Below are 27385 nucleotides of genomic sequence, written 5' to 3' on the forward strand. Positions count from 1 at the left end.
ACAGTTGTTCTCACTTTGAAGACAGCCTTCCCTGTGGCCATTACATCTGCTGGCAGGTTGAGTGAGCTGCAGGGTTGTCATCCAAGCCGCCCTACCTTTCTGTCTACCCTGACAAAGTGGTGCTTCGCACTAGGGCCTCTTTTCTGCCAGAAATGGTTGTGCCTTTCCATGTAGGCCAATCCATCACCTTGTCTACTTTTTACGCATCCCCACATCCTTCTAAGGAAGAGAAGAGACTTCACCGTCCGTACCCAGAAAGAGCATTGGTGTTCTTCCTTGATCGTACAAAAGAGTTCTGGGTGGATGATCAACTCTGTCAGTTATGTGGGTGCGAAGAAAGGTCGGGCAGTATAGAAGCAGACCATCTCCAGATGGGTCATGCTCTGTATCAGCATCTGCTACGCACTGGCCAAGAAGCAACCCCCTTAATGTTTGTGTGCTAATTCTACCACAGCCAAAGCTGCAACTACTGCGTTAGCGCACGGAGTTCCAGTCCTTGATATCTGTCAGGCGGCAACTTGGCCATCTCTGCACACGTTTACCTAATTCTGCTGCTTTGACAGTCAGATCTGTGGGGATGAGCACTTTGCTCTTTCCGTCCTGAAGGGCTTTCTAGTATGATTGTGGTTCACAGAGCCACCTCCAGGTATGGTATTGCTTGGGTATCTATTCAAAGGTAAGGAATCTGCAACTAGAAGTCTCTATCAGATGAACAAGTGCTTACATCAGTAACGCCATACCTGGTAGAGACAATATCTAGTTGCCGATTCCTTACTGACCTACTCAACCATCCCACTCTACAAATTGACTTTCAGGGACAGGAACTCCCCTTTCACTGAATTAGTTTTGACGCTGCAGTAGTCCGTTTTTCTTGCTCTGCGCTTCTGGCGTGGAAAGCCGTGAAAAGAAACTGACATCAGCATGCCAGGATGGCGCCTATATAGGAACCGCAACGTCCTATCCGCCGCCGATGGGGTCGAGAGTGATCAACACCACCTAATGTCGCGCAGGGGTATTGCTCACAAAAATCATCTGGATCTAGTCTGAGGACTCAGAAAAATTCAAAGGTAAGGAATCTGCAACTAAATATTGTCTCTACCAGATAAGGGGTTGCCGAAGGTAAATAATTTGTTCGATATGTCTTAACCTAGAAAGGATACTCATCCAACTGCTGACTTTTGTCATTTCATTGTCCTGATTGCCAAATGCAGTAAAAGTCTTGTAAAGAAGTGTTTTGATGAACTTCGGTGTCTGCTGGAAGGCATCTGTAAGGATGGAGTTTTTTTTTTTTTTACTATAGTAAATTCTCTACAGTTAAGGTACCTTCAAAATATGAACGTTCCGACCGAAACAAGCTAGGAGATGATCCACTATAGCTGCCTATGCAGTCAAGTGTGGAAGGTTATGTTTCTGGTGTCTGCAGAAGAATTTCGAGCTCATCGCTTGTCAGCAAGATGTAGTATTACCAAGTCTTCACCATTAAAAATCAAGCTTGCAGTTGTCGTCTGTTAAAGTATGTTTAATAGGTATGTTGGCATATAAGAGATTTCCATCACAGTTTTGTAATTACAATTCCTGTCTTGTGAAAATCTCTAAAGACATTCAGAATGGTTCTTCCTTAAACTCTTATTTCACAGACTAACTCCTCTTTGGGAGATTGTGTTCCGACCTAATAAATGGCCCCTCCCTTCGGACCTAAACATACGGACACCTTGAACCATTTGTCCTGGAAGTCTACCAATTTTCAATAGCTATTACATCTCCCCATAGATAGATAAAAGCTGAATCCTCTCAGGAACGGAGCACAGTCTTCCATTTAAATACAGTGGTAGTAGAAGCCTTCATTCCTTTAGAAAGTGGTTGTGGATTTTCAATAGCAAAACCATTTCTTTGCCAGTGTTTTTTAAGAAAGTTGCCTGCCAGAAAAAGACCCCTTCATATAGGAAAGCCTACTTTCTTCTAAACAGGTTATTCCCAGAAAAATATGTTTTGCATATTTAGTGTGAGCTAGTTGACCAAAGTTTTACTTGGCAAACTGAAAGCTCATGCTGCAAGAGGGTAAGTAACTATTGTCCCAGTTATGGGTATTTCTAAAGCGGCTGCAAGGAGGTATGTTCTCAATTTCAGCAAGCACCACTGTCTAGAATGCTCAGCTGATACCCTAATGGGTTCAGCTGCTTTAAAGCGTTTATTTCATCAGGTGTTACCTGCAGCTATGCATTTATCTTTTTACGTCCTTTGGCCTCTTGCTGCAAGTAGAGGGGTTATTCATGCTACTTCGATGCTAGAATATCAACCAGGATCCTGTAATGTAGAAGAAAGTTATGTGGAATCCTAGTTCTGAATTATAGGAATTATTTATTGAAGTCATAGCTTATTTAGGAATCTGTTTGCTCGTAAAATATTTGCTATGTTCCTATACTTTTTTTTTCATAACCTAATCAGACTAGATAGGCTGCGAAAAAATGTGTCTTCCTGAAGAAAGCCACTAACCTTGAGAGGCTGAAACATGTTGACATAGTTGTGGGGGCAATTGTGATGTGATTAAATGGCCACTGCATCTACCTTTTGTTTTTAATCTTGTTGAATGAATCCTACTATGGACAATGCGGGTCTCCGAAAGTCAATTCTCCTCAGTTTCAATCCCAGTATATTTTATAAAGAGTTCTCCAAGTGGAATTGAGCCCATCGTAACAGTGGTTACCTTGGATGAGATACTAGTCCTATGATGAAGCATGCCACAAGATGTGCCTGAGGGATTTTATCTAAAAAAAAAAAAGGGAACTCTTTAATACATTAAATGCTGTAATTAGGGATATAAACAATTGTAAACAGTTTCTACAGCTTGTGGTATGACTAATTCCCTTTTCATAAATACTTACTTATATGATTAGTGACCAAGGTTAGAATTTTTAACATTAAAATATAAAAAAATATAAATCAGCTTCATTATGTTATCTGTATTTAAGGATGCAGAATGTTACATGTAATTTTGTGGTTTATATAAAATGAAAAAGAGGTGTGGGACCCTGCAACCTGCAGCATTATTCTAGCCTTTAAATCTTTAACAGAGATTCGTACATTGCAGAACTTGGTTTACAAGTAAATACCTTTTCACTTTGATCAACACATATTTGGGGGCATCTCCCTGTAACATCTCTATTCTTTTTGACTATCAACTCCTTTCTTTGGGCATCTGTTCACGCATGTTGACTTGAATAAAAATGTATAATCAACTATCCTTGCGAACATACAATTTGGACCTAAACTGAAACCATTTAAGAGCTTGTTCTCAAAATCATTTTCTAGTTGTTCCAGTGGTACTAAAGCTAAACAAGCCTGTTTTGTCGTAGCAGTATTCAGTAGCAGCATGCAGTAATTACGTTCCAGTATTTAACAGCATTCCTTAGTATTTATACCCACTTAGCTGACTCTGCAAGGCCCAGATTTGTGTGCATTTCCTTTTGGTTTTTATAAGTTATTAGTGGTGTACATGGTGTTGTCACTGTTTTTTTTTTTTTACCTTTTAGGTATCTGGATGTTTGACCTTTCTTGTTTGCTGAGGCTTCCTAGCCATACTACAGTCACATGTACTGTAAAAAAAAATAAGTGTTTAAAATGTTGTTTCCATTTACTCCCTGTGCAGCACCTGTTAGCTGTGGAACCGGACTAACATTTTACCAGACCCTTACTGAGAATGTGAACTGATAATTATTATTTAGCTGTAAAACATTGGTACTTCCCCTACGGCTGCTTCTTGTTTCTGAGAAGTTAATATGTATGTAACCCAACACAAAATAACTATTTTTTGTTTTCACAATAGACTCCTTAGTATGCTGTAATTCTCACCTGCAGCATTGGTGTACTCTATTCTGTTGTTGCTTCAGGTTTTGTTGGTGCATCCACCTGGCCTAGTTTCTTGAATGTTGGTGTTGTCTCGGAATATTCATTTTCCAAGTGCAGGGTTTAGGATGGTGTATATAGGTACCAATCCTATCAGGAATGAAACCTGAAGCCTTCCTTTGCGGCGTCCACTGGACCAAGCACATGTGAAAGCAATATGATTCATAATGTAACTCATGAGTAGCGTCATCTAGATTATTCAAACTTGGCACTATTCGTGTTGCCATACTGGTCAATTACCTGTGGTTGTGGAGCAAGATTGTTTTCCAAAGACAGAAATATCTAGTGTCACAAGGCTTCCACAGTGTTGTAATATTCCAAATCAAGCACTAGCACTAGAATGCAGGAGATTTCACAGCATGTGAGTATGTGACAGAACAAGTGGCAAACTGACAGTTACAGGTAGCATTTTCCTTTTGTTCTAGAGTTTTTATGTTAGGCCTGGTTGCAGTTAAATAGTCCATAGGTGTATAGCTTCTCTAAGTAGGCTAAACATTTGCAAACCAGAGAGCTGTTTCCAATTATTTTTCACTGTGTCAATTTAAGTTCCCATTTTTCTTTTATACATTTAGAGGCCATTTAGTGCTGAGACAGCCCTGAGAATAGGCCTGTGTGAGGTATTTGCCTTTCCCAGCTTTAGAGGTTACATGCGAGAATTCCAGTCATGTGTGAATTACTAAGCTTTGATTAAAGGTCTGAACAAAGCTTGAAAGGGTAAATCACACTTCCCATTTCCTTCTAGGAGGCTTGTTGTACGGTGTGCCTCTCCTGGGCTCAAGGTGATGATCAACATTTTAAAATGTGCTGTGACCGCATGCCTCACAATATAAAAATAAGTGTTGAAAATCAGTACATTTGAAGCACACTGCTGATTCCAGCATACACATGCAGCAATTCCTTTGGGGGGGAGTGGGGCAAAGGGCTTACCGATTAGGGAGCAGCAGAAGACCAATGTTGTGTTCAGTACACACCTTCAGCAACCTCTGGATGGATTCGCATGCTTTTGATTTTTTTCTGTGAGCGAGAATTTTACAAACAGTTCATCTTGATTCCTTGATGTCCACCTGGTTGATTGATCAATTTAATTTAAGGAGACTGTATCCCTTATCAATTGTGTTTGTACCTTTAAAGTTATTCTTCTCCTGAATAAAGCATTTTAGCATGTTTCCAATTACACATCCCCCGACTTAGTTGCCCCACTGAATGTTTTTTTTCACTTCAGTGCTGAAATTCTAAAACACACTGAATAAGTGTCTCTCTGGTGCTAACTACTGAAGTGTGTCTGTATTATTTGTGATACAAATGTCATTTAAAAATACATGGGTACCCTTTTATCTCATACTACCGTATCTATGAAAATATTGGAGAGATGATAGCTAGATGAACAAACTTTTAGAGGTCCTTTGTTGCAGAAATGTGCAGTTCTTAAAGTTAGGTTCATCTTAATGTCTTCATTTCTTTTTAATATTGCTTAATTCCCCACCAGTTGGTTCCTATGTTAGCTAAAATATATTGTTCATACTACTTTATTTCTTGTAGATTTGAAATCCCAGAGCCTGAACCAACAGAGGCGGATAAGCTTGCAATTGAGAAAGGAGAGCAACCGGTCAGTGCAGATCTCAAAAGATTTCGTAAAGAATATGTCCAACCAGTGCAACTCAGGTTTGTTTGAGTTATACTCGTGGCGCAAAGCTATATTCTTTAATCCTCTTGGTGTCTATGTGTGCATGTGTCTCCTTGAAAAATGGCGTATATTTTGTTATTTTAATAAAATAGTAAGCAAATGGATAAACAATGATGCAAAGTAAAATGTACTAATGCTATTTGGCAACAACTCACAAAAATATGTTCATAGCTTAAATATAGTTCCATGGATTGGGATCTTTAACTGGCCAATAATGTACATGTAGTTCTACAAACAATGTTAAGTGAACCTTGATCAAGGATTTCATAGTTTATAGGATTAAACCATTTAAAAAGTACATATATTTTATTGAGTTCAACAATCAACAAAAAATAATAGATAAGAAGTGGGTGGATCTGCAACAAGCAACGTGACAGACAATCCATAAAACTGTTTGACAGCTCATCGCAAAATTTACAGGCAGTAGGAAGAATCCTACAGTGATATCCATTCCCCTGTCGGAATGGATTGTCTACTCAAATTTAATCCGATGTGCTTGATTGGAAAATAATAGCACCACGGATTGAGATGTACATAAGGAAAGCAAGATCGTCTGCTGTGATGGGTCCTGATAAGAGTCATATAAAAGTGATGCAGAATGGTCCAGATGGCTGGGGAAACTTCTTTACCCCCCTTTTCTCCTATTGTTATGCTACGGGCAAATTCCAAATTGATGGACTGGAAGTATAGTTGTTCCCTTGCATAAAACAGTTTCTTGTTTCTCTCGGTTTGTCGCCCGACTAGCTGCCACAGGGAAGATCTTTGCCTTAAGTGTTCTGGACCATTTTAAGGAATGGGCATATTCAATGGATATGATTATGTTAGTTCAGGCGGGTTTTAGACCCAAACACTCAGTGAAATAGCAATAGTTAAACTATTATTGATAAATACGTGGTGTTTAAATGGCAAGTTATCTATTCTGGGTTATTTGATTTCTGTACAGTATTCAATAGGTTTGATAGACCTACCCTTTGGCAAAAAAAAAATATTTTGGGGATTCCAATCGATTTATTAAGACTCCATATATCTGGTGTGACCTTTTAATTGTGGGTGGCGAAACAAAGGATTGACTCCAAAGCTTTTTACCCAAGATGGATTGAAATAGGGCTGTTTTGCAGCTTCCCTATTGTTTCCAATTTGTCTTATTGATTTACCTGTGTGTTTTAGTTATATTAATAATTCTCGAAGAATTGAACTTCAAAATGTGTATGTTTTATTGTGACTAAGTAATCTTTGATCTTACTTCTACTGGTCTTCAGAGAAATCTCAATATACTATTTAAGTAAGCTCGGGATAACTTTTTGAAAATAAATAACACTAAGACCAAGGTGCTCCTGTTTAGCGAAAGAAGTGGTATTATCCTTTTAATTGGAGGTGGGATTGGGTGGAATGCCCTTGGACATCGTTCAAACATACACATACCGAGGAAGTGTCTTCTCCCAGTCTCTTGAAAATACTTCATATTTCTCGCAGATAGGTTGCAAGACGTTAGTGCATACAGATGCTTTACTTTTTTTTTATAGTTCTTCTGGTAAGTGACATTTCAGAGCCCTTTTGGATACTTATCAGCCAAAGGAACCCCCCCATTTTATCCTTTGAATATATTCCCCTAAGTAAATGGTCAGTTCCAAATTTATTCGAAGGAAAGCTGCTCAGGAATATAATATATTTAAGTCAATCAATTCCTGTTCAAGCACTATGCTCAGAACTTACCCTTTCTAGTGTCTATTCAACATATTTGGCGAACGTAATTAGATGGGCTTACAATTTTTTACATGCACCAGAAGGCACCCTAAGGCAGGAAATCTTTAATACACCTTCAATAATAATCCTAAGGTTGCACTTGCACAATTGGTTTATTTACAATTGACCATTTGCAGATTTGGAAAACTTAGTGTTTATTAAAAATGCTGCTGCCAGAATAAGCTACACTAGTGGCATTACTTATTTGTGCTCTTAGAAATATAGAAGGCTCACTCTGGCAGTGTATCTTTAAAGCAGAATCAAGAAAGTTTTCTTTGGAACATAGTATTAGACGATTTTTACAAATGTTAGGATTAGGCATCTTATCTTTAAATAATTTAAAAAACACTCGTCCGATAAAGGAAAAATAGACCAGAATGTGTGATCTCGGCAATGGTGGGACATAAAACATTTTGAATGTTCTTTCTGTTTGTCTTCATGCAAGGGTGAAGAAATCTACAAATTGATCTTTAAAGCCTTTGTGTCTTAAATATAAAATATTCAAAATCGGTGAATTGATTGCCCAGGCAGTCACCCTCGATCAATTTGTTTGTTATAGTTTGTAAATGTTTTTTTTTTTTACATTGTTTTTACCTATGTACTAATTGTTAAAGGTTTGCAGTGAGACTTTGGGGACTTTTAACTTTTTATTGTGATTATTTATAATCGAAAATATTATTGATCTTTGAGATCTAAATCAATCAAATTTCACCAACTTATTGAGTTGTTCATTTTTTACATTAATTTAAACAATGGGTAACTTTTCGTGAGAACACTATAAAAGGAAAATGTGAAGTCTTTGTAAGATGTACATATTACATTAATGACCAAATATTGCAGCAATGTAGGGAAAGTGGCACGATAACCCACCTGTACACTTGTATTAACCAAGTCCTTTATGTTCCTCCCTACAGCTCCAACTTTTCTAAAAATATCTCCGGACAGCCCCTCCCTTTATATTCCCTTTATATTCCACCTTGTCTGCTGCCATACACCGTCTGTATTTTGGGTGTATTCCTCAATGTCTGGTAGTGATGGGCTCCCCTATCCTGGTTCTGTATCTTTCTTTGGTAGGGAGACCCCGGTGTTGCCTCCAACTTCCTACCAACTTGAGCCCGGTGTTTCTCTAAAATCGAGCAACTTCACAATGTGTGGATAAAAACACCCTCTTGGCCACAGGCTCATAGACAAATTTCAGTATCAGTTCACCCAGATATCTACAACTGAACCCTTGTGTAGTAAATGCTAAGGAGAATTCTCATTTTTACCAAGCGGAAATCATGTCTTGCTGATAACTCTTGAGGTGTATGCAAATGCTTCCTGTCATAACCTATTTTGTATTGATCCTATGTGTTCCTACGTCTGGTTTTGAGGCCATTCGTATTTTTTTGTGTGTGGGCCATTCAGGGGGTAAACATCTGCAATATTGCTATTTTGCCATCCTAGCCTCTTGTAGCCTTACATCTAATGATGCTACTTCTAGCATTTTCATCAGCCAATTCATGCAAGAGGTAATGTGCTTGAGCTGATAGAAATTGAAGATTCTGAATGTTTTATTGTCTGTATTTGGTTTGCAGTTGTGTAAATGATACATAATATGTACTAACTGAACAGAGCATATAAGAAGCTTCATTCATTCCGGAAACAAATATTGCGGTGGCGTGTGGTAAACAAGCATGGAAACTAATATACTCAAACTAGAGAACACCATACTGTACACTACATAGCTGTACTTACCCACTCATTTAATATACAGATTTCAGCCATAGTTAAGGGTAGAATGGGTGACTACCACAGTCGAATACATACCTTAACTGTGCTGAAATAAATCAAATAAGGTGCTTCAATAAAAAGGTTACCTAAATGTAAATGATAATTACTATCCTCAGAACAGAAAGTATCCCTAGTAGTGGTGTTAATCACTAAAGTTAAATGGTTAGGTTGAGCTGGCGGAGCTGCAGGCCTCTGTGTAACATTTTTTTTAAAACAACATGCTGGCTTTCCAGTTCTAAGAGCCTTTGGTGGACCAGTGGTATTCCATAGGGGAAGGGGTGCTGGTCCACCTTACCCACCCTCTAGAAGAGGGCCTGCTTTTGCGGCTAAATGTTGTGCCGATGGATGACAACAACACAAACAACCCGAGCGCACTTGTGTCTTTTGCTATTTTTTCAGTACGAAATGTGTTCATGCCTTCTCAATGGAAGTTAGGATGCATTTCACACTAAAATATATTGCAAAATGTCAGTTTTGCTTTTTGCATAATCTCGTAGTTGTTTTAAAATGATGCATAATTATCCAAACACAAATTGTAAACATTTTGCACACTTCTACTTGTGACATAGTACATTAAATTCCATTTATAACTTGTACAAAAACATTTAGCTCATTTGCTTTGTATGTATGAATATTATGGACTTATTAAGCACAAACCTTTTCGACACGGCGAAGCTTTGTACAGAAGGTTTTACAAAGTTGGTTTTGACAGGAAGAGGTTAGAGAGCAATGGTTGCTTTACCTTGTAACATACACGGCTAAACTGCCTGCTATGGATTACATGCAGTGCACACTCCTGCCATCTAGTGTTAGACAATGACGTTGAAAACTTGTTTTTCTTTTGTGTTGGAGGTGACTCCTGAAACCCACAATGTACCAGGGCACAGATTTAGACGTATCTTTGAGTGGTCTGGCACAGTTGCACTACAGAAGCCAAAGACTTTGATACCTGGATAACAGAGTGCCAAGCTGTCACATGTGACTTTGTGCTACCATTGGAAGCTTCAGATACAGTTCATGCTGAGAAGCCCAGGATAGGATTGTATGAGAATGACGTGTGTGAAGGGGGAGAATATGGAAACACACACATTTTAAGGTCTCCTCTAAATTCCTGTGGTGAGATCAGCATCTGATCTGTAGCTTCTGCTTCTTTGGGGGCCTTGATGAGTCCTTCTGCTTGGCCACTAAAGCCTTTCAGTGCCAAAAGTCCAAAGGATAGATGGTGGGTGGATTGTACAAATCAGGGATGAGACTTTGTCAAGACAAAGTTTGGACACAGCGTCAAAGAATGCAAAAGAACTTAGTGAATGGGGTGAGCCCTCTGCTAGATTGGATACAAATGAGGAATAGAGTCTTGAGTATGTCTCATCTAATGACTCGAGCTTCGAAGAAAAATCTTCTCCAATACCCTCTGATAAACTCCCATCCAGGGCTGACACCATATCTAGGATTTCACAAACCCTTCACTGCAAGAATCTTCGATCTGAGATTTGACCTCGACTGGAGCGTCGGCTTTGTGCAAGGAACAGCCCCAGAGTATGTGTGCCCTCCTGAGCAGCTTTCGAAAAGGCCTCAACAGTCCGCACTGCCCTCTGTTTCCTGACGCCCCGCTACCCCAAAAAGCTCCTTCAGCTTTGGAGATTGGTCTAGCCCCAGAAGCGTAGCCTAGACTCTGAGCCTTGAAGCTGAGAACCTGCTGAGCCTCTCTGAACTGAGATCATCTTCATGGTGGACGCTGAAGTCCGATTTGAGTTCCCTGCCAGTGACCAAGGCAACCAGCCTGACATCTTTTAAAGGAGGCTTTACATCCATCTGGTCTCTAACCATATCCTTGCACAACCTCAAACAGGCCAACTGCATGCCAAAAGACACTGCCTTACCTGTGCGGGGGTATCTTCAAAGGCTCTCAATCAATAGGAGCTCATGGATTACCCTATTCCAAAGAAGAAGCCTAGAGACCCCACACCACCACCGCACCATCACTCTCATTCTCACTAATCTAGGCCCAGTCTTTTTACACCAACACTGGTGTGGAACCTTCTGCAGAACACCCAGATTGATACGTGAACCTAATTTCCATTGATGACTGAGATGAGCCTTGACCTAATTATAATATGATCTCTTTAGGCCCTGCTTGGAGCCCTATAAAGTTAGATCATTCCTGCCTGATGACAGAACTGCGTATCACCCTGTCATACAACGAGCGACAGACCACCACAAAATTAAACTCATGGGATGGAAGGGGAGAATGACTTTCTCATTAAGACCTTCTCTAGAACAGAGTGGTGCATGTAGTTATTTCCTTTGCCTAATAACCTATTACCATTATTATAAACCTCCACACCCATTTACGTAAATCAAAATTGGGCTCTGTTGCATTTTACAACTGTGTTAGAAATATGTTTCTTTTATTGTACAAAATATGTATTTTCCAGAGACAGAATCCATTAATTGTAACATTATCTCGAAATTCACACATTATTTACTCTCAAACAATTATTTGATTAACATATCGAAGAACAGACCCTTCAAACCACTCCCCACCCACATGCATTCCTCACACAGTAAAAAAAAAAACTCAGCTTTGTAATGGTCCTTACTTTAAGTTACTGGATTAAAAAATTGGGGTGGATGACTAACTTACGTCAAAGAACAATCACCCTTGTCAGGATTAACCATCAAAGACACTAAATTAGCATGCGGTCAGTCCTCCGGTAGATATGGCACAGAACAGACAATGTGTAATGTATATATTCAGTACCAAAGCAGTAATAAAGTAAAAATGCGAAAACAATAAAAAAAACAAAGTGAATGAGAAGGATAGAGTAAATTGTAATAAACAGAATGACACCAAAATTACAAAAATCCAATAAGGGGAACTGGAAATAAGATTTTGTGAAGCAGGAACAGCACCAACAAGCACAGAGGGCCTGTGATAGTCATTGCTAACTGTAGACTGGGACGTGTGCCTCAGGAATACAAATCTGAAGCCCCCAAAGGAGGCACATAGAAACTCATAGGGTGTTAGGCAGAGGCCAACAGCTGGATCCAGTCTAGGTTCAGTTCCTACTGGTTACCTGGGCAGTTGTAGGAAAGGCCTCTTCTGGCTGGTTATATCCCTGTCTGTTTAACAGGAGGTCAGTCTTTTGACCCTTGGAGCCCACTTCTTTGCTCAAGGTACAAGAGGGAGCCTGCCAGTCCTTCAGGGCTCCTCTCAGGTAACAGAAATCAGGTCCAGTCCTCTCCTGCACTTCCTCAGGTCCAGGAGAGTTCTGATTGTCTTCCGGTCCAAGAAGTGTTCTGTGGTGGGTGCATGGAGATGCCACATTTATGCCTGGGAATGACTCCTGGACACACCCTAACTAATCATATTAAAGCTCATGGGGCCATCCCTATCCACTTTTGAACATTTGCAGTATGCAGAAAGGTGTGTGTGTGTGTGTGTGTGTGTGTGTGTGTGTGTGTTTTTTCAATACCTTTGCACACCCATGCAATTACTATCACTGGCTGGGAGAAGTTGGAGAACAAATTAGCCTCCCAGAAATTCAGGCAGGGAAAATGTAAGTTTCTAAAAGTTACCTTTTCTTAGTGTTTATTAAAAAGCCTACTTCATCATTGAAGTAGATTTTTAATATTTTTCTAGGTAGTCCCATTCCCAAAATACAGTATTAGCATTTTAATCTGTTCTCTGACTTACTACATCACACAGCTAGGCCTTGGACGGTGAAAAATGCTAGTCAATACTAGTCACTGTAAGGTCATGCTAACATTACATTTCTGCATTTCCTACTTTTAATGCCATGCACCATACCTTGTGCGGTACAAGGCCTACGTAGGGTGCCTTATTAATATTTACAATGGAGGTTTTGACCTGTCATAGTTTATTTTGACATGTTGAATTGCAGTTTTTACACTGGGAGAATCTGTCTTCAAAAGCAGGCCTGAAGCCACGTTTATGCTGCCACTGTATTGGATGACGCAATAGGTTGTGCAGTCAACTAGTAGTATTTAACTTCCAGGTCCTGTGTTCTTCTTGTACCATATGCTGAGGACTTAAAGGTTCGTTAAATATCCCAATTAGGAATATGCCAATTCAAGCATGTTTAAATGGGGTGCACAGGCGCTGGTTAGTAGGGGTTAAGCTCACAGAGTTCAAAAGCAAGAACAAATATAGGCTCCAGAGAGAGATAACAAATTTGAGGGCAGCACAGAAAAGGTGGTTTTCCTACTATAGGAAACAGGGCTTCTCTGCAGATTCTCCCACCCCCCCTCCCATTTTGGACTCCTTTTAGGCCTACTAGATGCTGGTTTTCGACTGTCAGTGCACTGCGGCCTGCTAACCAGAGCTCAGTGTCCGTACTCTTTCCTTAAAACAAAGTATGTCTGATTGTTTTACAATTTGCACAGGACGTTAGAACCACTGTAAGTCCCTAATAAATGGTATGCTGGTACCAAGGGCAGGGATGGTAAAAGGGGTCCCTAAGGGTTGCAGAACATATTATGCCACCCTAACGGACCCACACACCAATTGCACACAGCCTGCCAACGAAACTGCATGTCAGGGTGCAAGCCCTGAGTGATAACACAGCATTGCACACTCATTGTGTGCCATGCCAAAGTCACTGCATGTATTGTGTGTAAGACACCACTTTAGCAGGCCTTAAGAGCCCTACAGCAGGATGCATTGTAATACATGTGAGGCCATGTATGCATGAGCAGATATGCCCTTGTGATGTCTAGTTCTATTAAAAGATTTTACAAGTGACGGGCAGCCATCTTAGAACATGTACCGGACCCAGGTCATTACGAATGACCCAGCTTCATGATGGCTGCACGGAAAATAATGGTGTTTGATATCAAACAATAACAAAGGTACACTGTTCCTGACTATAGGGTGAACAGTTAAAGTTTAGGAGCTAAAACCCTCACACACCCAAGAAGGGTGTCATGCTTCATCATCGGGAAGCTCCTCGTCAGACCGGCTGGTGCACTGTCTGACGGGCTCCCCTTTCGGGGGCTCTTTGCCGGAGATCTTTTTGGTGTGTGGTGGCTGCCGTTGAAGTTGTGGAGGTCAGACACTCTAAATGGCAGGAGAGTGGAAAGGATTTAAGATTGATTAGCAACCCCTGAACTTATTCTGTTTAATATCTAACCATAGGGGTTACGATCAAGATTAAAAACACTATTAAGTGGAAATCGAGAATAATGCTCAACCACTTAAGAAAGCCTGGAGTACTGGGAAATTGTCACCTGCCCCCTAGGGTCTGGTCAACATGTTTCGCGTAATATTGGTCGTGGAAGATCCTCTAACGCTTCATCAGGACCTACATCAAACTGGACTTCTCCTGGCTATATACAAAAAGAAAGAAAACACTATCTAATTATGTGTATGAAAACTAAGTAGCAGTCACTTACATTTATGTGAACTGTCTCGTCAGTAGTCTGAAACAAAAAAAGTCGCCCCGCCCTCTTCGTATGGGGGGCCCCTTAAGGGAGTAGCACGATCCAGCCAATAGCTTTTTTCTATCGGCGTCTTCAATTTGAGACACCTACCCACAGGCGTGCTCACCCTGGAAGTGATATCAAACACCTTGTCTTAATAAATCCATGCAGATGCCAGTATTGGATTTATTATGACATGCATCCAGGGGGCACTAGTGTGCTGGCTGACTGGTATCGAGCAGCCTTACTACCACAGACGACTTTCTGACCCCCTGGAGTTGAGAGCCCCTGCCCTCTGTGGTCAGAAACAATGCCTGAATGGCTAGTAAATATGCATACCAAGGCCAGGAACTTCAAAGTCCCTGCTGCCTTTGAAATGCGATCCCAGCTTCCCTCACACCTGGGAGAGGTGACCTCCCTGCCTTGAGGCTCATCTGGCACCAGGACAGGAGGTTAATTAGATAGTCAGGAGGCATGTTGCACTTGCAAGCTGAACACACCCATAGGAGGGGAGCAGCCTGAAGTGACCAAGAAAAGGAGAAATCCACCATCTTGCGTGCAGTGGAATTAGGTTTCTGGGACAGGGTGATGCCCACTCCCTACAGGAAGTGTTCATCTAAGGGGTGTAGTGACCTCAAGGGTAAGTAGCCCATTGACTACTACCCGTCACTCCCATTAACACACCACTAGATCGAATATTTAGGGCACCCCCTGACACCAGGAAAGCAGATTAAGTCAAGACTTCTACTGTAAGGAACCGAGAAGGATAGAAGGGAGCAGAAGAGAGTGGGAACAGAAGACCTGCACCCAAGATTGGCACAAAGACCTGCCAGTCTGCTTTTGCTTTGACAATCGCTGGACCAACTTCACAAAGAGCTGGACAGCTTCCCCAAAAACCCTTTTAGGACTGCCCAGCACCTCAGCAACAAGGAAATATCTCCCTTGGAGTAGAGGAGCTATCTGCATCCGCATGCACAGCAAGCAGCTGTACGGTCCACCATGTTGCTGACCTTTGGGTCCACTGAGAGATCAAGCTACCAGGAAGAGGCCACCAAGACTCGAGAGGTCCGCAGCGTCTTCCCAGCGAATTTCGAAACGCTGACCCCTCCAGGAGCCCCACAGCAACAGTACCCCAGGTTAGTGAGCAGTTGCTGCAGCCAAGGCTTGTTGTGTCCAGTCCGAACACCAATGCTGAGGAAGACCTAACAGCATGTCGAGGAACATCAGACGCAGTGTGAGACCCACATTGAGAGTGACCCAACTGACCTGTTTGCACCTTTTCAGCAGAACCAAGACTTAAGAGTGAGTCTCCAACCGCCGCCACCCAACGCCTCATCACCTCTGCACTCGAGCCCCACTGCCCGAGTCCGAGGGAGATGATATTGCCAACGGGGTCCTTAGACCCACCAATGCTGAGCCCATCCTTGGGTTTGGCAAGACTGGACCCAGTCGCCTCCTGCCAGGTCTTTTTGCAGCTCCCCTCAAACCGCAAGTAACTCCTGCACCACAATCTGACACCTAGAAGCACCACTCCACCTGAGCCCCACAGCCCAAGGAATAGTGACCCAACGGTATCCCTACGTACATGAGCATCTCAATGACTGAGCACCCCGGTTGGTTCACCCAGTCTGGCGCCCCCGTCCCAGTTTGCAGCCTGTTTGTGACCAGACCGATCCCCATAGACTTAAATTGGGCACCTGAACGTGAAAAGCACCTCTGCACCCAGATTCCCCGGTGCCACCCGGGGTGACCTGTTGGTGCTGCTTGGACCTTGTACCATACTCGCCTTAAGTTCAGGAGGAGGGTCCCTTAAGTCTCTGCCAAGTACCTGAATGCAGTATCTGTTTTTCCCCCATTGGATAACATTACCGCTCCAGAAATTGCACTATGTGAACTTTTGAAACATATGAAAATTCATTTCTTGAAAAGTACTCGCCCGAGTGTTATGATCTGAGTGTCTAAATTCATATACAAATCTGAGTTCTTTTTATAAATTGGTGTTGGATCTCTTTGAGTTTATGGCTTGCTTGCTGACTCTGCAAAAGATGCTTAACACTCTCCTCTGATAAGCCTAACTGCTCGCCTACACTATCACAAACAAGAGCTTTTAGGGTTATTTTTTAAATCCCTGTCAGCCAATAAGGATTGCCCTGGACTATCTGCTTATTGTCCCCTCATATTGGTACACTAATAGATAGCCAGCTCCCTACACCTACACTAATCAATACTTATGCACATAAAATGTTTTGATGTCTGTGGTTATGGGCAGTGGGCATAAGTGGAATGTCAGTTCATATTTCAGTGACTTTTACCCATACCTCTCACCACCTTCTTCCGGACAACCTCCTGATAAAAATGTTTAATCTCTAGGAGGGTTTCAGAATCCATCGGGGTCTGCAAAAAGAATAAAGTTCATTATTTCAAAATGCCATCTCCGATGATTCAAAACATCACTTGTAACTAGACTTTGATCCCTATGCAATGTAATTTCTTCTAATCATACTAGGGGCCGGAACAGTCATCCTCAGGCACACGCTCCATTGCGTGTATGTTGGCACTCCATGTATAGCTTGTGTGTAGGTCATACGAAGGCAAAAACAATTTCTACCTCCCTTACATAGAATGTAGCCATAAGAATTATATCCCCTGACTCATACAGTGTTATACTGCATCATAGTGCATCAACCTATCACCTTGACAAGCACGTTCTTCAAAACTGTCTCATTAACATAGTTTTTTCAAGTGTTCGACTGAGAACTTCAAGGATTCAGTGAAATTACGAGTTAGGATAGAGAAAAAGTACAAAGCGACGCTGCAAGACACTATCTTCGTGTATGAGCATGTTCCACCTGAGTGTCTTCTCATCCACATAGTATAAAAAAGAGCACTTACGCTTGGTGCAAGGAATACTCCTCCAACTGATAAGGGGTGAATGAAAATTGATGCTGTTGGCAAGAGTAGCTCTGGAGCAGGTGTTTCCAACCAGTTGATCACGAGCTACCAGTAGCTTGTAGTCACCTTCAAAGTAGCTTGCAGGCTTGATTTCATTTTTAAACATAGGGTCACATTTTCCTTTTAAAGTTAAGGAAAGGATGTGTTTATTTAACATTATTATCATCAGGTGGCAGAAAGCAGATAGCAGGGCCTGATAAAATGAAGTTCTCAGTTAGATGTATGACCTAGGCTGGGGCACAGAGGTGAAGAAATGAATCACTGAGGTTGTTTAACTCTTAAATAAAAGTCCTTATCAACTCTATATTGGAGTGTGAGAACAAAATGTTCTTCTGAATGCTTTTAAATGGGAGAAAATTAAAGATTACCTTGGTTATTTAATTAACTCTTAATTTTCTCCTTTTTCAAAGTATGCCATTTACAAACAGTAGGACTCTTGCTCCTAGTAGACACTGTGCCATATTTATAACTGAAAAATACATTAATCTTTTACATGGGAGAAATTTAAAGTGAAGAAAAATATTTCTATGGAACATCAAGTTTTAATGTTTTTCTCCACTTTCAATTAAGCCATTTACGTCTTAATGTTTTATGAAGCACGTTTCCGCTTTCAATTCCTCCCATTTCAGCATATTGCTGTATATTTCTGTTATAAATACGACACCATGTATACAGGCCACTGGGAGCTAGATGCCTGCAGCTTGTAAATATGAGACTTGGAAATTAGAGAAAGTTAAGTGATGAGTTTTATGGAATCCACATAAATATAAAGTTAATTCTCCAGTTTAATTTTTCCCTTTTCAAAGTGCAATCTTTACACACAGCAGACATCTTTCTCCAAGTGGCTGGTAGACATTATGCCATATTGAAAACTGAAAAATACAGCCATTATTTTAAGTAGAAGAAATTAAAAGTGCATGAAAATGTGCATACCAACATTCTACTAGTGTAACACTCCCAACAAAAGGTGCAACAGCACTTCATCGACTTGCCCTGTGATGGTGAACATCCTTTTGGGTCCCCGGTCTACTTTATGCAGGAGAAAATAAAGAGGGACAGAAAGATGGCAATAGCTGTGGGTGTTCTCCAAACTCAAGCATACAAAGACATGGGACACAGCAAAAAAAGAAGGGATGACGAAAGGTTTGCTGTGCCAAACGCGGAAGCTCTTTCAAGAAGGCCAGATTTCCAAGCCATACACCGGAGGCAGCTTCCTGGGCAACAGTTGCAATAAGGTCAGAGGTGCTCAAAACAAGGGCACCTCTGCCTCCAAACAAGTAACTTCCATGCATTATTCCCCAACTGCTCAAGACATGCTGTGGAAGGACAGTGTAAGGATGGAACATCAAACCAATGGGTGCTCTCATACAGCAAACAATTCTACTTCCTGGAATTTCACAGCACACCACCTAAAATACAATCTGCCTGTAAAGCATCAGTTGAGGCCATCTACGGTTGCTGCTCGAAGAAGTGCAGGCTGTCTACAAAAAGGAGCTATTGAACCTGTCCATCAAGAGCAGTAAGGACAAATAATCTATTCTCTGTACTTTCTAATCCCCAAGAAAGACATTACATTGCGGTTCATACTCAGCATCCGATACATCAAGTCACAACACTTTAAGATGACATATGTCCAAACGAAATTCTGCTGCTGTGCACTGGGGGCTCCATGGGGATCCTTGATCTCAAGAGAGACTATTTCCACATCCCCATTCATCCAGCTCATGGCCAGTTCATAAGGTTTGTATGAAGTGGAGTTTTCATTATCAATTCAAAGTCCTACCTTTTGGGGGATCAGCAGTCCCACAATTGTTTTCCAAACGCCTACCAGTTGTGGCAGCACATCTTCAGTGTTCACTTCTTTCCATGCCTTTATGACTGGTTGGTAAAGAGCAACAGCCAAGCACCATACCTCACTAAGCCATCTCACTCCTCCACGCACTGGGCTTCACCATCAGTGGCATAAAACACCTACAAATATCACCTAAACACAACAGTGTTTGGGAGCCAAACTCATTACAGTGACTGGCAAAGTCTAACACAGCAAAGGAAGAGTGATGACAATTCAGAAGGGGTTTTCTCTTTTTCCAGACACTATCTTCTGACCGTGAGATTGATAATGAAACTGGTGGGAATTATGGCATCCAGTGTTGCACTGGTTCTGAACACCACATTACATGTGTGCCCTCTGCTGTAGTTCCTGGCAAGATAATGGTCACCAGCAACTAGGCAGTGTGACTATCTGGTGATGGAGGTGTCCAGTATTCAGCACAAATTACAATAGTGGAAAAAGGAAAACTTGTGGTCTCTGTAGCTACATCTCCAGGACATCAGTGTACAGGAACTGATGGTGTTTCAGCTAGTGTTGCAAACTTTTCACAACTAAACAATGCTCATTTGCACAGACAGTATGACAACTATGTATGATGTACAGAGATACAAGGAGGTGCAAACTCACCATAATTTTCTGTGCTAGCACATATAATTTGTCGCTGGACCATTTGACTCCAGGTTTTTGCTCCTAGGGGAACATCTTTTGCAGTGGACGGCAACTTTGCTGACCTGCTGAGCAGGATACATCAGCAAACATATGAGTGAGATATCAATGTCCCAGTGCTACAACAATACCTTTGCCATTGGGGGGACCCCAGTGACAGGCCTGTTTGCCGCGTATAAGAACTCAAAATCCCCAAATCTTCACCTCCAGGTACCCACACCCACAATCCATGAGCAGTGGTCAGAAATACTTGATTAAGCTTTTCCCTCTTTACCACTTATTCCATATGTGGTGAGGAATATTAAGCAATTGCCAACAAGGCTCATTGTCATAGCGTTCTTGGACTCCACATATGTGGAGCTCTCTACTCCTAGAGATGTGTGACTGGCCTCACAAGGAGCTACAACTGTGCCCAGACTTCCTCACCCAGTACCTAAATCAGCTGCTCCAACACAACCTAAGGTCGCTGAATCTTTCAATTTGGTACCTAAAGTCCTAGAATTTGCTACCTACAGCTTTGCAAACCTTAAAGATGCCAGAAAACCCACTACATGTGTATGCTATGCGGCTAAACGTAAATTATTGATCTATTATTTCTGTGATGGTCATAATAAACAGCCAAGTCCAAGAAATTATTTAATTGCTACACCTACAAAAGACAGGCCTACTCTATTCTTTCATAAGATATACATAACTTGTAGCTGTTTACCTGCAAAATAGTGAACACTGGTCCATCTTGAAAATCCCAGTTGTGAAGATTTTTATGAAAGGCCTTAAAGTCTTATTCCACTGTGATTGCCTCTAGTCATGTGACCTTACATCGTCCTTACACTACTTATGGGACCTCCATTTGAATCGCAACACTCATGGTAACTGCTGTTGCATTCATGCAAGTGACCTTTATTGTTACAATCACTTCCCCTTGCAGGGTTAGTGAACTACGAGGTTTAGCAGTATCAGATCACTTCAGCCCTGTACACAAAACAGCTGCCCTGAGAGCACATCCTGTTTTCTGCCAAATATTGAGTAGTCTCCCCTTTCCCCATATATCAAATTATTGATTTACCATCATTTTGACCCCTCCTCAGATTGTTGCTGAATGAGTTCTGCACATGTTAGATGTTAATAGGGACCTTATATACTACATTGACCGTATCAAATCATGTAGAGAGATCGAGCTCTTTGTTGCTTTTGGATGCTATACCATGACAGACATGAAGCCTGTGACTGACAAATGGTACTCAAAAAGGCATCATTTTAGGCAGTTTGGAATTACTTTACAGTGTATGCAAAGCATGTGTTCTATAACAGCACATGCTTCAAACACCAAATATAACTTAACTGTAAACAGTCGGTTTGCAGCCCGTAGTGCCCTTCCACCTTCTCCGATGGAAGCTCATGGTATGGCATTCAACAATCATTTCCATTCTTGAAACCTATTCTTCTATCAGCACATAAGATGTTGCGGCTTTACATCTCTGTACTTATATATATGGCAAAAGCAGTCTGAGGTGGAGTCTGTGTCCTGGTGCATTTTGGGCTTTTGTAGAGGTACCACGGGTCAGCTCGAAACCTCCTTTTTGAAATTCAGAAATGTATAGTTGTCTCGGTTCACACATAGGATTATTATCCATTCCTCACTAATTGGAAGTAGGTAGAGACTGCAATATAGACCAGCACCTACAAAAAGTGTTTTGTGACAGAGAATTTATCTCTTCCAATCTTTAAAAAAAAAAGCTAAGATAAAAGTAAGTAGCAGCCAGCACAAGTTTGGCTGATGCCTTTGTCAGTTAAAACACATCTTCTTGTAATGAAGTTTTTTTCACCATATACTTGTTGGCTATTCTCCCATACTGCCCAAGAGTTATTTACATACTTTGGGTAACTTTATAGTCTACTGTGTAGGATTCATTTTTACAGTTCGCCAGCATATCACAAACTGTCCCATATTTCACAGGGCTTATCATTTTAAGGGTAAAACGCTTAGTAACCAAATGTTTAAAAACAAATAGGTCTTGCCCGCTCAATTACTCAATGTGCACTTCTGCTCCTTCCTTACTATAGGCGTGATCTTTTCATATTTTGTGTTGTGCCTCTTTTTGTTCTGTTTTTGCTGATCCCATTGTAGAACATACTTTGCAGACATAGAGCGGATCTTTTAATATTTGCCGGTGGCAGAAAGTGGCAAAAGATTTGTTTTTGATAAATTACAGTCAGTTAATTTTAAATAGCTGGAGGTGCACACGCACATCCTATCAGAATGATCTATTATTTCAGAAAAGTCAAAACCCTATAACTGCAGCAAATCCATTTTAAAACCAATTGTGTTTCACTGGAGTCAACTTAAAAATATTCCCCATTCCTTTGTTCCTCTTAGAGGCTGTCAACACAGTCGACACCCAGAGTAATATGTGCAAAATATTTGTGTTGTGAAAATACAGTTTCAGCCTATCATGCATTTCAAATTCATGTGATTATATTAACAATTACGTTTTTTCATGTTGTCTTTAGGATATTAAATGTATTTCGACATTGGGTAGAACACCATTTTTATGACTACGAGAGAGACCCAGATTTACTTGATAAATTGGAATCTTTCATTTCCACTGTTAAAGGTAAGTTATTAGTTGTTAGAAATCACCGATATTGCACTGTATTGTAAGTGCATTTATATAGTGCTTACTACCCCAATAAGGTATTGAATCACTTTTGAATTAGTAGGATATTCTTCTGTGCCTTATCCTTTGAGAATTTGCAGTTTTCTATTGTCAGAGTGAGCTCTTTCTCTCTTTTATGTTGGATGGCAGTCTTCATTGTTCATATTTGAGAATTGTGATGAAAAATTAACTCTAAAACTAGAAATGTGTACTGTAGCATGATTACAGGTGATGATGATTAATTATTATAAACATTTTATATATATATAATGATGAAGGCATGCATTATCTATAGTGTTAGGGTTTTACATATCTATTCCCAACTCAAATGAATCGCTGCTCATACTTGAACATCTCATTTTTCATTAGAGCAAAAATGAATTATTTAGCTTGCAGTTTGTATTCTACTAGTAATTGTCTTCCTTTGATCAAATTGTGGCCCCTTTGCTTTTGTCCTAGTACTCTATTCATTTAAGCAGCTTGCTACCAGTTCAGCACATTTTAGTAGTATGGTATTGTCTGTTTTTCCCCAATTAATGAAGACTTGTTAAGGATTGACTTCTGAACTAAGATGTATTTTCTAATATATTTTATAACATTATCTATTATCGAAAGCTGATCTTTCTAATTGTTGCAGTAGGAGTTTGCATTTGCAAAAGAGACAGTGTCATCATTTTTTTTTATCTCTTTGCAGGGAAATCTATGAAGAAATGGGTGGAATCAATAGTCAAGATAATCAAGAGGAAAAAACAAGCTCAGGCAAATGGTGTCAGTCATAATATTACGTTTGAAAGCCAGCCACCTTCATTTGAATGGCACATTAGCCGCCCTGGGCAGTTTGAGAGCTTTGACCTCATGACCCTTCATCCAATAGAAATAGCTCGCCAGCTAACACTTCTAGAATCTGACCTTTATAGGTATTCATTTTTGTGTTTTAAACATGTGCATGTTTTTATGTAGTCACTGAAAAACACTACACTTAAGTGGAGTTATGGTTAAGATTGGTTATAAGAACTAAACTTATTCACTTAAGAAATCACAGTTCAAGTTAAATTATGGTCCTAAACTAAAACCAATCACTGAAATCCACTTGTTTGGTCCACAATCCATAACTCGACGAAGCAACCATTCAAGTCTTAACTTTCACAACAAAGGCAGTGCATAACATCTCCTACCCTTGATGTAACATGCAGTTACACATGTCATAAATGGTCTTGGAGGTCAGATTACAAATCACATTAACAGAAACCCTAACAGTGAAATGACTATGAATATCTTTTTTATTGGTTTGAGTATGTGTGTTTTTTTTTTTTAATTGCCGTTGTGCTTTTAGGTTCTGTTACTTATAGGTATAAGTATTGTGAGGTCCTAAGTATTGTATAGAGGAAGCCCTTCTCTTGTTGCTAGGCGTATAGTGTCCATGAGACTGATTCGACTCCACTGAACTGGTGCTTTTCTGAAAACGTTCAGACATGATACAGACTTATAGCCATATATTCCTTACCTTAGAATTATACCTAGGTATCTTACTGGATCCGAAATTGTTTTGTGAGCAGTACCACTGTGCGCCAGTAGGTGGCGTTGGTCGGGTCCACGCTGGCTTCGTCTGCACCAGAGGGGATGTTTGCAGCGTCTATATAGGCGCTACCCACGCACGCTGATATGTCAGTTCTTTTCTTCCTGCACCAGCTAATGGAGATCCAGAGTTACCCCTAGTCATTTTTTGACTAACTTTTTTTCAATGTCTTTTTGGTGTTTTTTTCCCCCTGGTGTGGCAGGAATGTCATCAAGGAAAGCCAGCTTCAAGCCCTGCGGCACCTGTCACTGCTGTTGGTGATGGACCCACATCTTGTATACCTCGGGTGCCTTGGGCGCGACCACGATCTAAAGACCTGCGTTGATTGCTGTGCCATGAACCTGAAGGCCTCGAAGGGGTGATCTTTCAAGCTCCTGGTGGCTCGATGTGTGACGCTGCAACAATCAACATTACATTCGAGAGGAGGTAACAGGAGTGGTCATGGAGCCCTCGATCTTTATCACACTCGAAGTCGTCAGGTAAGCCCCGCCACAAGAAGTGGAAAAGGTCTTCGGCTTCACCTTGTTCGTCGGACTGTTGAGACGAGAGAGGGTCACTTATTGAGGCCTGGCTCTGTGGTTGATCCAGCGCCTGGGCCATGTCTGTGCCTCCCCAAGTTTCTGGGAGTGGGAGAAACCTCCACCCAACTCAAAGTTTTATGAGGCCATGTACCTCATATTTGGCGGGCCGTCCCATCCGGTGTGTCTTCGAGCCCGAGGGCTCAGGTGGAAACCCTTCTGGTTCTATGCCAGTGCCTCCGGCCCTGGTGCTAGCTGCCCCCCTCCCCCAAGATCCATTCTCCAATCCGGACCGATGCTGGTCCTACCATGTCGACCTTCCCAGTCACCGGTCCCAGTGTTGATTCCACCGGCGCCAGTGGCGCCAACCCCACCCCCACATTCTGAAGCCTGACTCCTGTATGGAGCTGGAAGGGCTAGGACTCTGAGAGGAGTGGGATGGGTCACTGTGCCCTGAAGAATACCAGCCCATGGGACCAAGGCCCAGTGTGAGGGTCTGGGTGAGGCCACTTCTCCAGATACTGGCACGGAGGAGGGAGCGTCATTCACAATACTGGTGCAGAAGGGCAGTTGAAGTCCTTGACCATCATGTACTCTCAATGGCAGTCAAGACTAATGTCTTGAGGGAGGTGCTGCAACCTGTAGTGTCCTCTTCACAACCGCAACTCCTGTTCAAGGAAGCCCTCACAAATGTCCTGCTTGGGACCTGTTCCAAGCCCAACACAAGAGCTCCTGTGAAAGGATGATCGCTCATCGCCACGCTCCGAAGGATCCACACTTTCTCACCCAACACCATAGCCCAGAGAGCTTGATGGTCTAAGCCTCTGCTTCCCATATGAATCCTGGCACGTTCCCTACCGCTTCTCCAGATAAGGAATCCAAGAGGCTGGACAACTTTGGGAACATTGTTTTCTTCCACCAGCCTTGCACTGCAGTCCGTGAACACTGAATGCCTTTTGGGCTACTCTGTGGGATACAGTTGCACAGGTGCTGCCAGCAGTCCATGAGTAGGCCCAGGTCATACACTCTCTGGCTGTTAGTGATGCAGTTAAGTACACTATACAGGGAGTGCAGAATTATTAGGCAAGTTGTATTTTTGAGGATTAATTTTATTATTGAACAACAACCATGTTCTCAATGAACCCAAAAAACTAATTAATATCAAAGCTGAATATTTTTGGAAGTAGTTTTTAGTTTGTTTTTAGTTTTAGCTATGTTAGGGGGATATCTGTGTGTGCAGGTGACTATTACTGTGCATAATTATTAGGCAACTTAACAAAAAACAAATATATACCCATTTCAATTATTTATTATTACCAGTGAAACCAATATAACATCTCAACATTCACAAATATACATGTCTGACATTCAAAAACAAAACAAAAACAAATCAGTGACCAATATAGCCACCTTTCTTTGCAAGGACACTCAAAAGCCTGCCATCCATGGATTCTGTCAGTGTTTTGATCTGTTCACCATCAACATTGCGTGCAGCAGCAACCACAGCCTCCCAGACACTGTTCAGAGAGGTGTACTGTTTTCCCTCCTTGTAAATCTCACATTTGATGATGGACCACAGGTTCTCAATGGGGTTCAGATCAGGTGAACAAGGAGGCCATGTCATTAGATTTCCTTCTTTTATACCCTTTCTTGCCAGCCACGCTGTGGAGTACTTGGACGCGTGTGATGGAGCATTGTCCTGCATGAAAATCATGTTTTTCTTGAAGGATGCAGACTTCTTCCTGTACCACTGCTTGAAGAAGGTGTCTACCAGGAACTGGCAGTAGGACTGGGAGTTGAGCTTGACTCCATCCTCAACCCGAAAAGGCCCCACAAGCTCATCTTTGATGATACCAGCCCAAACCAGTACTCCACCTCCACCTTGCTGGCGTCTGAGTCGGACTGGAGCTCTCTGCCCTTTACCAATCCAGCCACGGGCCCATCCATCTGGCCCATCAAGACTCACTCTCATTTCATCAGTCCATAAAACCTTAGAAAATCAGTCTTGAGATATTTCTTGGCCCAGTCTTGACGTTTCAGCTTGTGTGTCTTGTTCAGTGGTGGTCGTCTTTCAGCCTTTCTTACCTTGGCCATGTCTCTGAGTATTGCACACCTTGTGCTTTTGGGCACTCCAGTGATGTTGCAGCTCTGAAATATGGCCAAACTGGTGGCAAGTGGCATCGTGGCAGCTGCACGCTTGACTTTTCTCAGTTCATGGGCAGTTATTTTGCGCCTTGGTTTTTCCACACGCTTCTTGCGACCCTGTTGACTATTTTGAATGAAACGCTTGATTGTTCGATGATCACGCTTCAGAAGCTTTGCAATTGTAAGAGTGCTGCATCCCTCTGCAAGATATCTCACTATTTTTGACTTTTCTGAGCCTGTCAAGTCCTTCTTTTGACCCATTTTGCCAAAGGAAAGGAAGTTGCCTAATAATTATGCACACCTGATATAGGGTGGTGATGTCATTAGACCACACCCCTTCTCATTACAGAGATGCACATCACCTAATATGCTTAATTGGTAGTAGGCTTTCGAGCCTATACAGCTTGGAGTAAGACAACATGCATAAAGAGGATGATGTGGTCAAAATACTAATTTGCCTAATAATTCTGCACTCCCTGTATGATGTAGACTGGA

General features: G+C 41.5%; 1 protein-coding gene across 1 annotated transcript in view; it reads left to right on the plus strand.

Moving 5' to 3' along the window:
* SOS2 (SOS Ras/Rho guanine nucleotide exchange factor 2) overlaps positions 1-27385 on the plus strand; it is a 282480-nt gene that overhangs the window by 160863 nt on the left and 94232 nt on the right. Inside the window, exons 12-14 of the mRNA XM_069208691.1 lie at positions 5443-5565; positions 22506-22609; positions 23346-23568. Of these exons, the coding sequence (XP_069064792.1) occupies positions 5443-5565; positions 22506-22609; positions 23346-23568 (450 nt within the window). The remainder of the gene's footprint in view (positions 1-5442; positions 5566-22505; positions 22610-23345; positions 23569-27385) is intronic.

Source organism: Pleurodeles waltl, chromosome 9 (assembly GCF_031143425.1).
Source record: "Pleurodeles waltl isolate 20211129_DDA chromosome 9, aPleWal1.hap1.20221129, whole genome shotgun sequence".
Classification (NCBI taxonomy): domain Eukaryota; kingdom Metazoa; phylum Chordata; class Amphibia; order Caudata; family Salamandridae; genus Pleurodeles; species Pleurodeles waltl.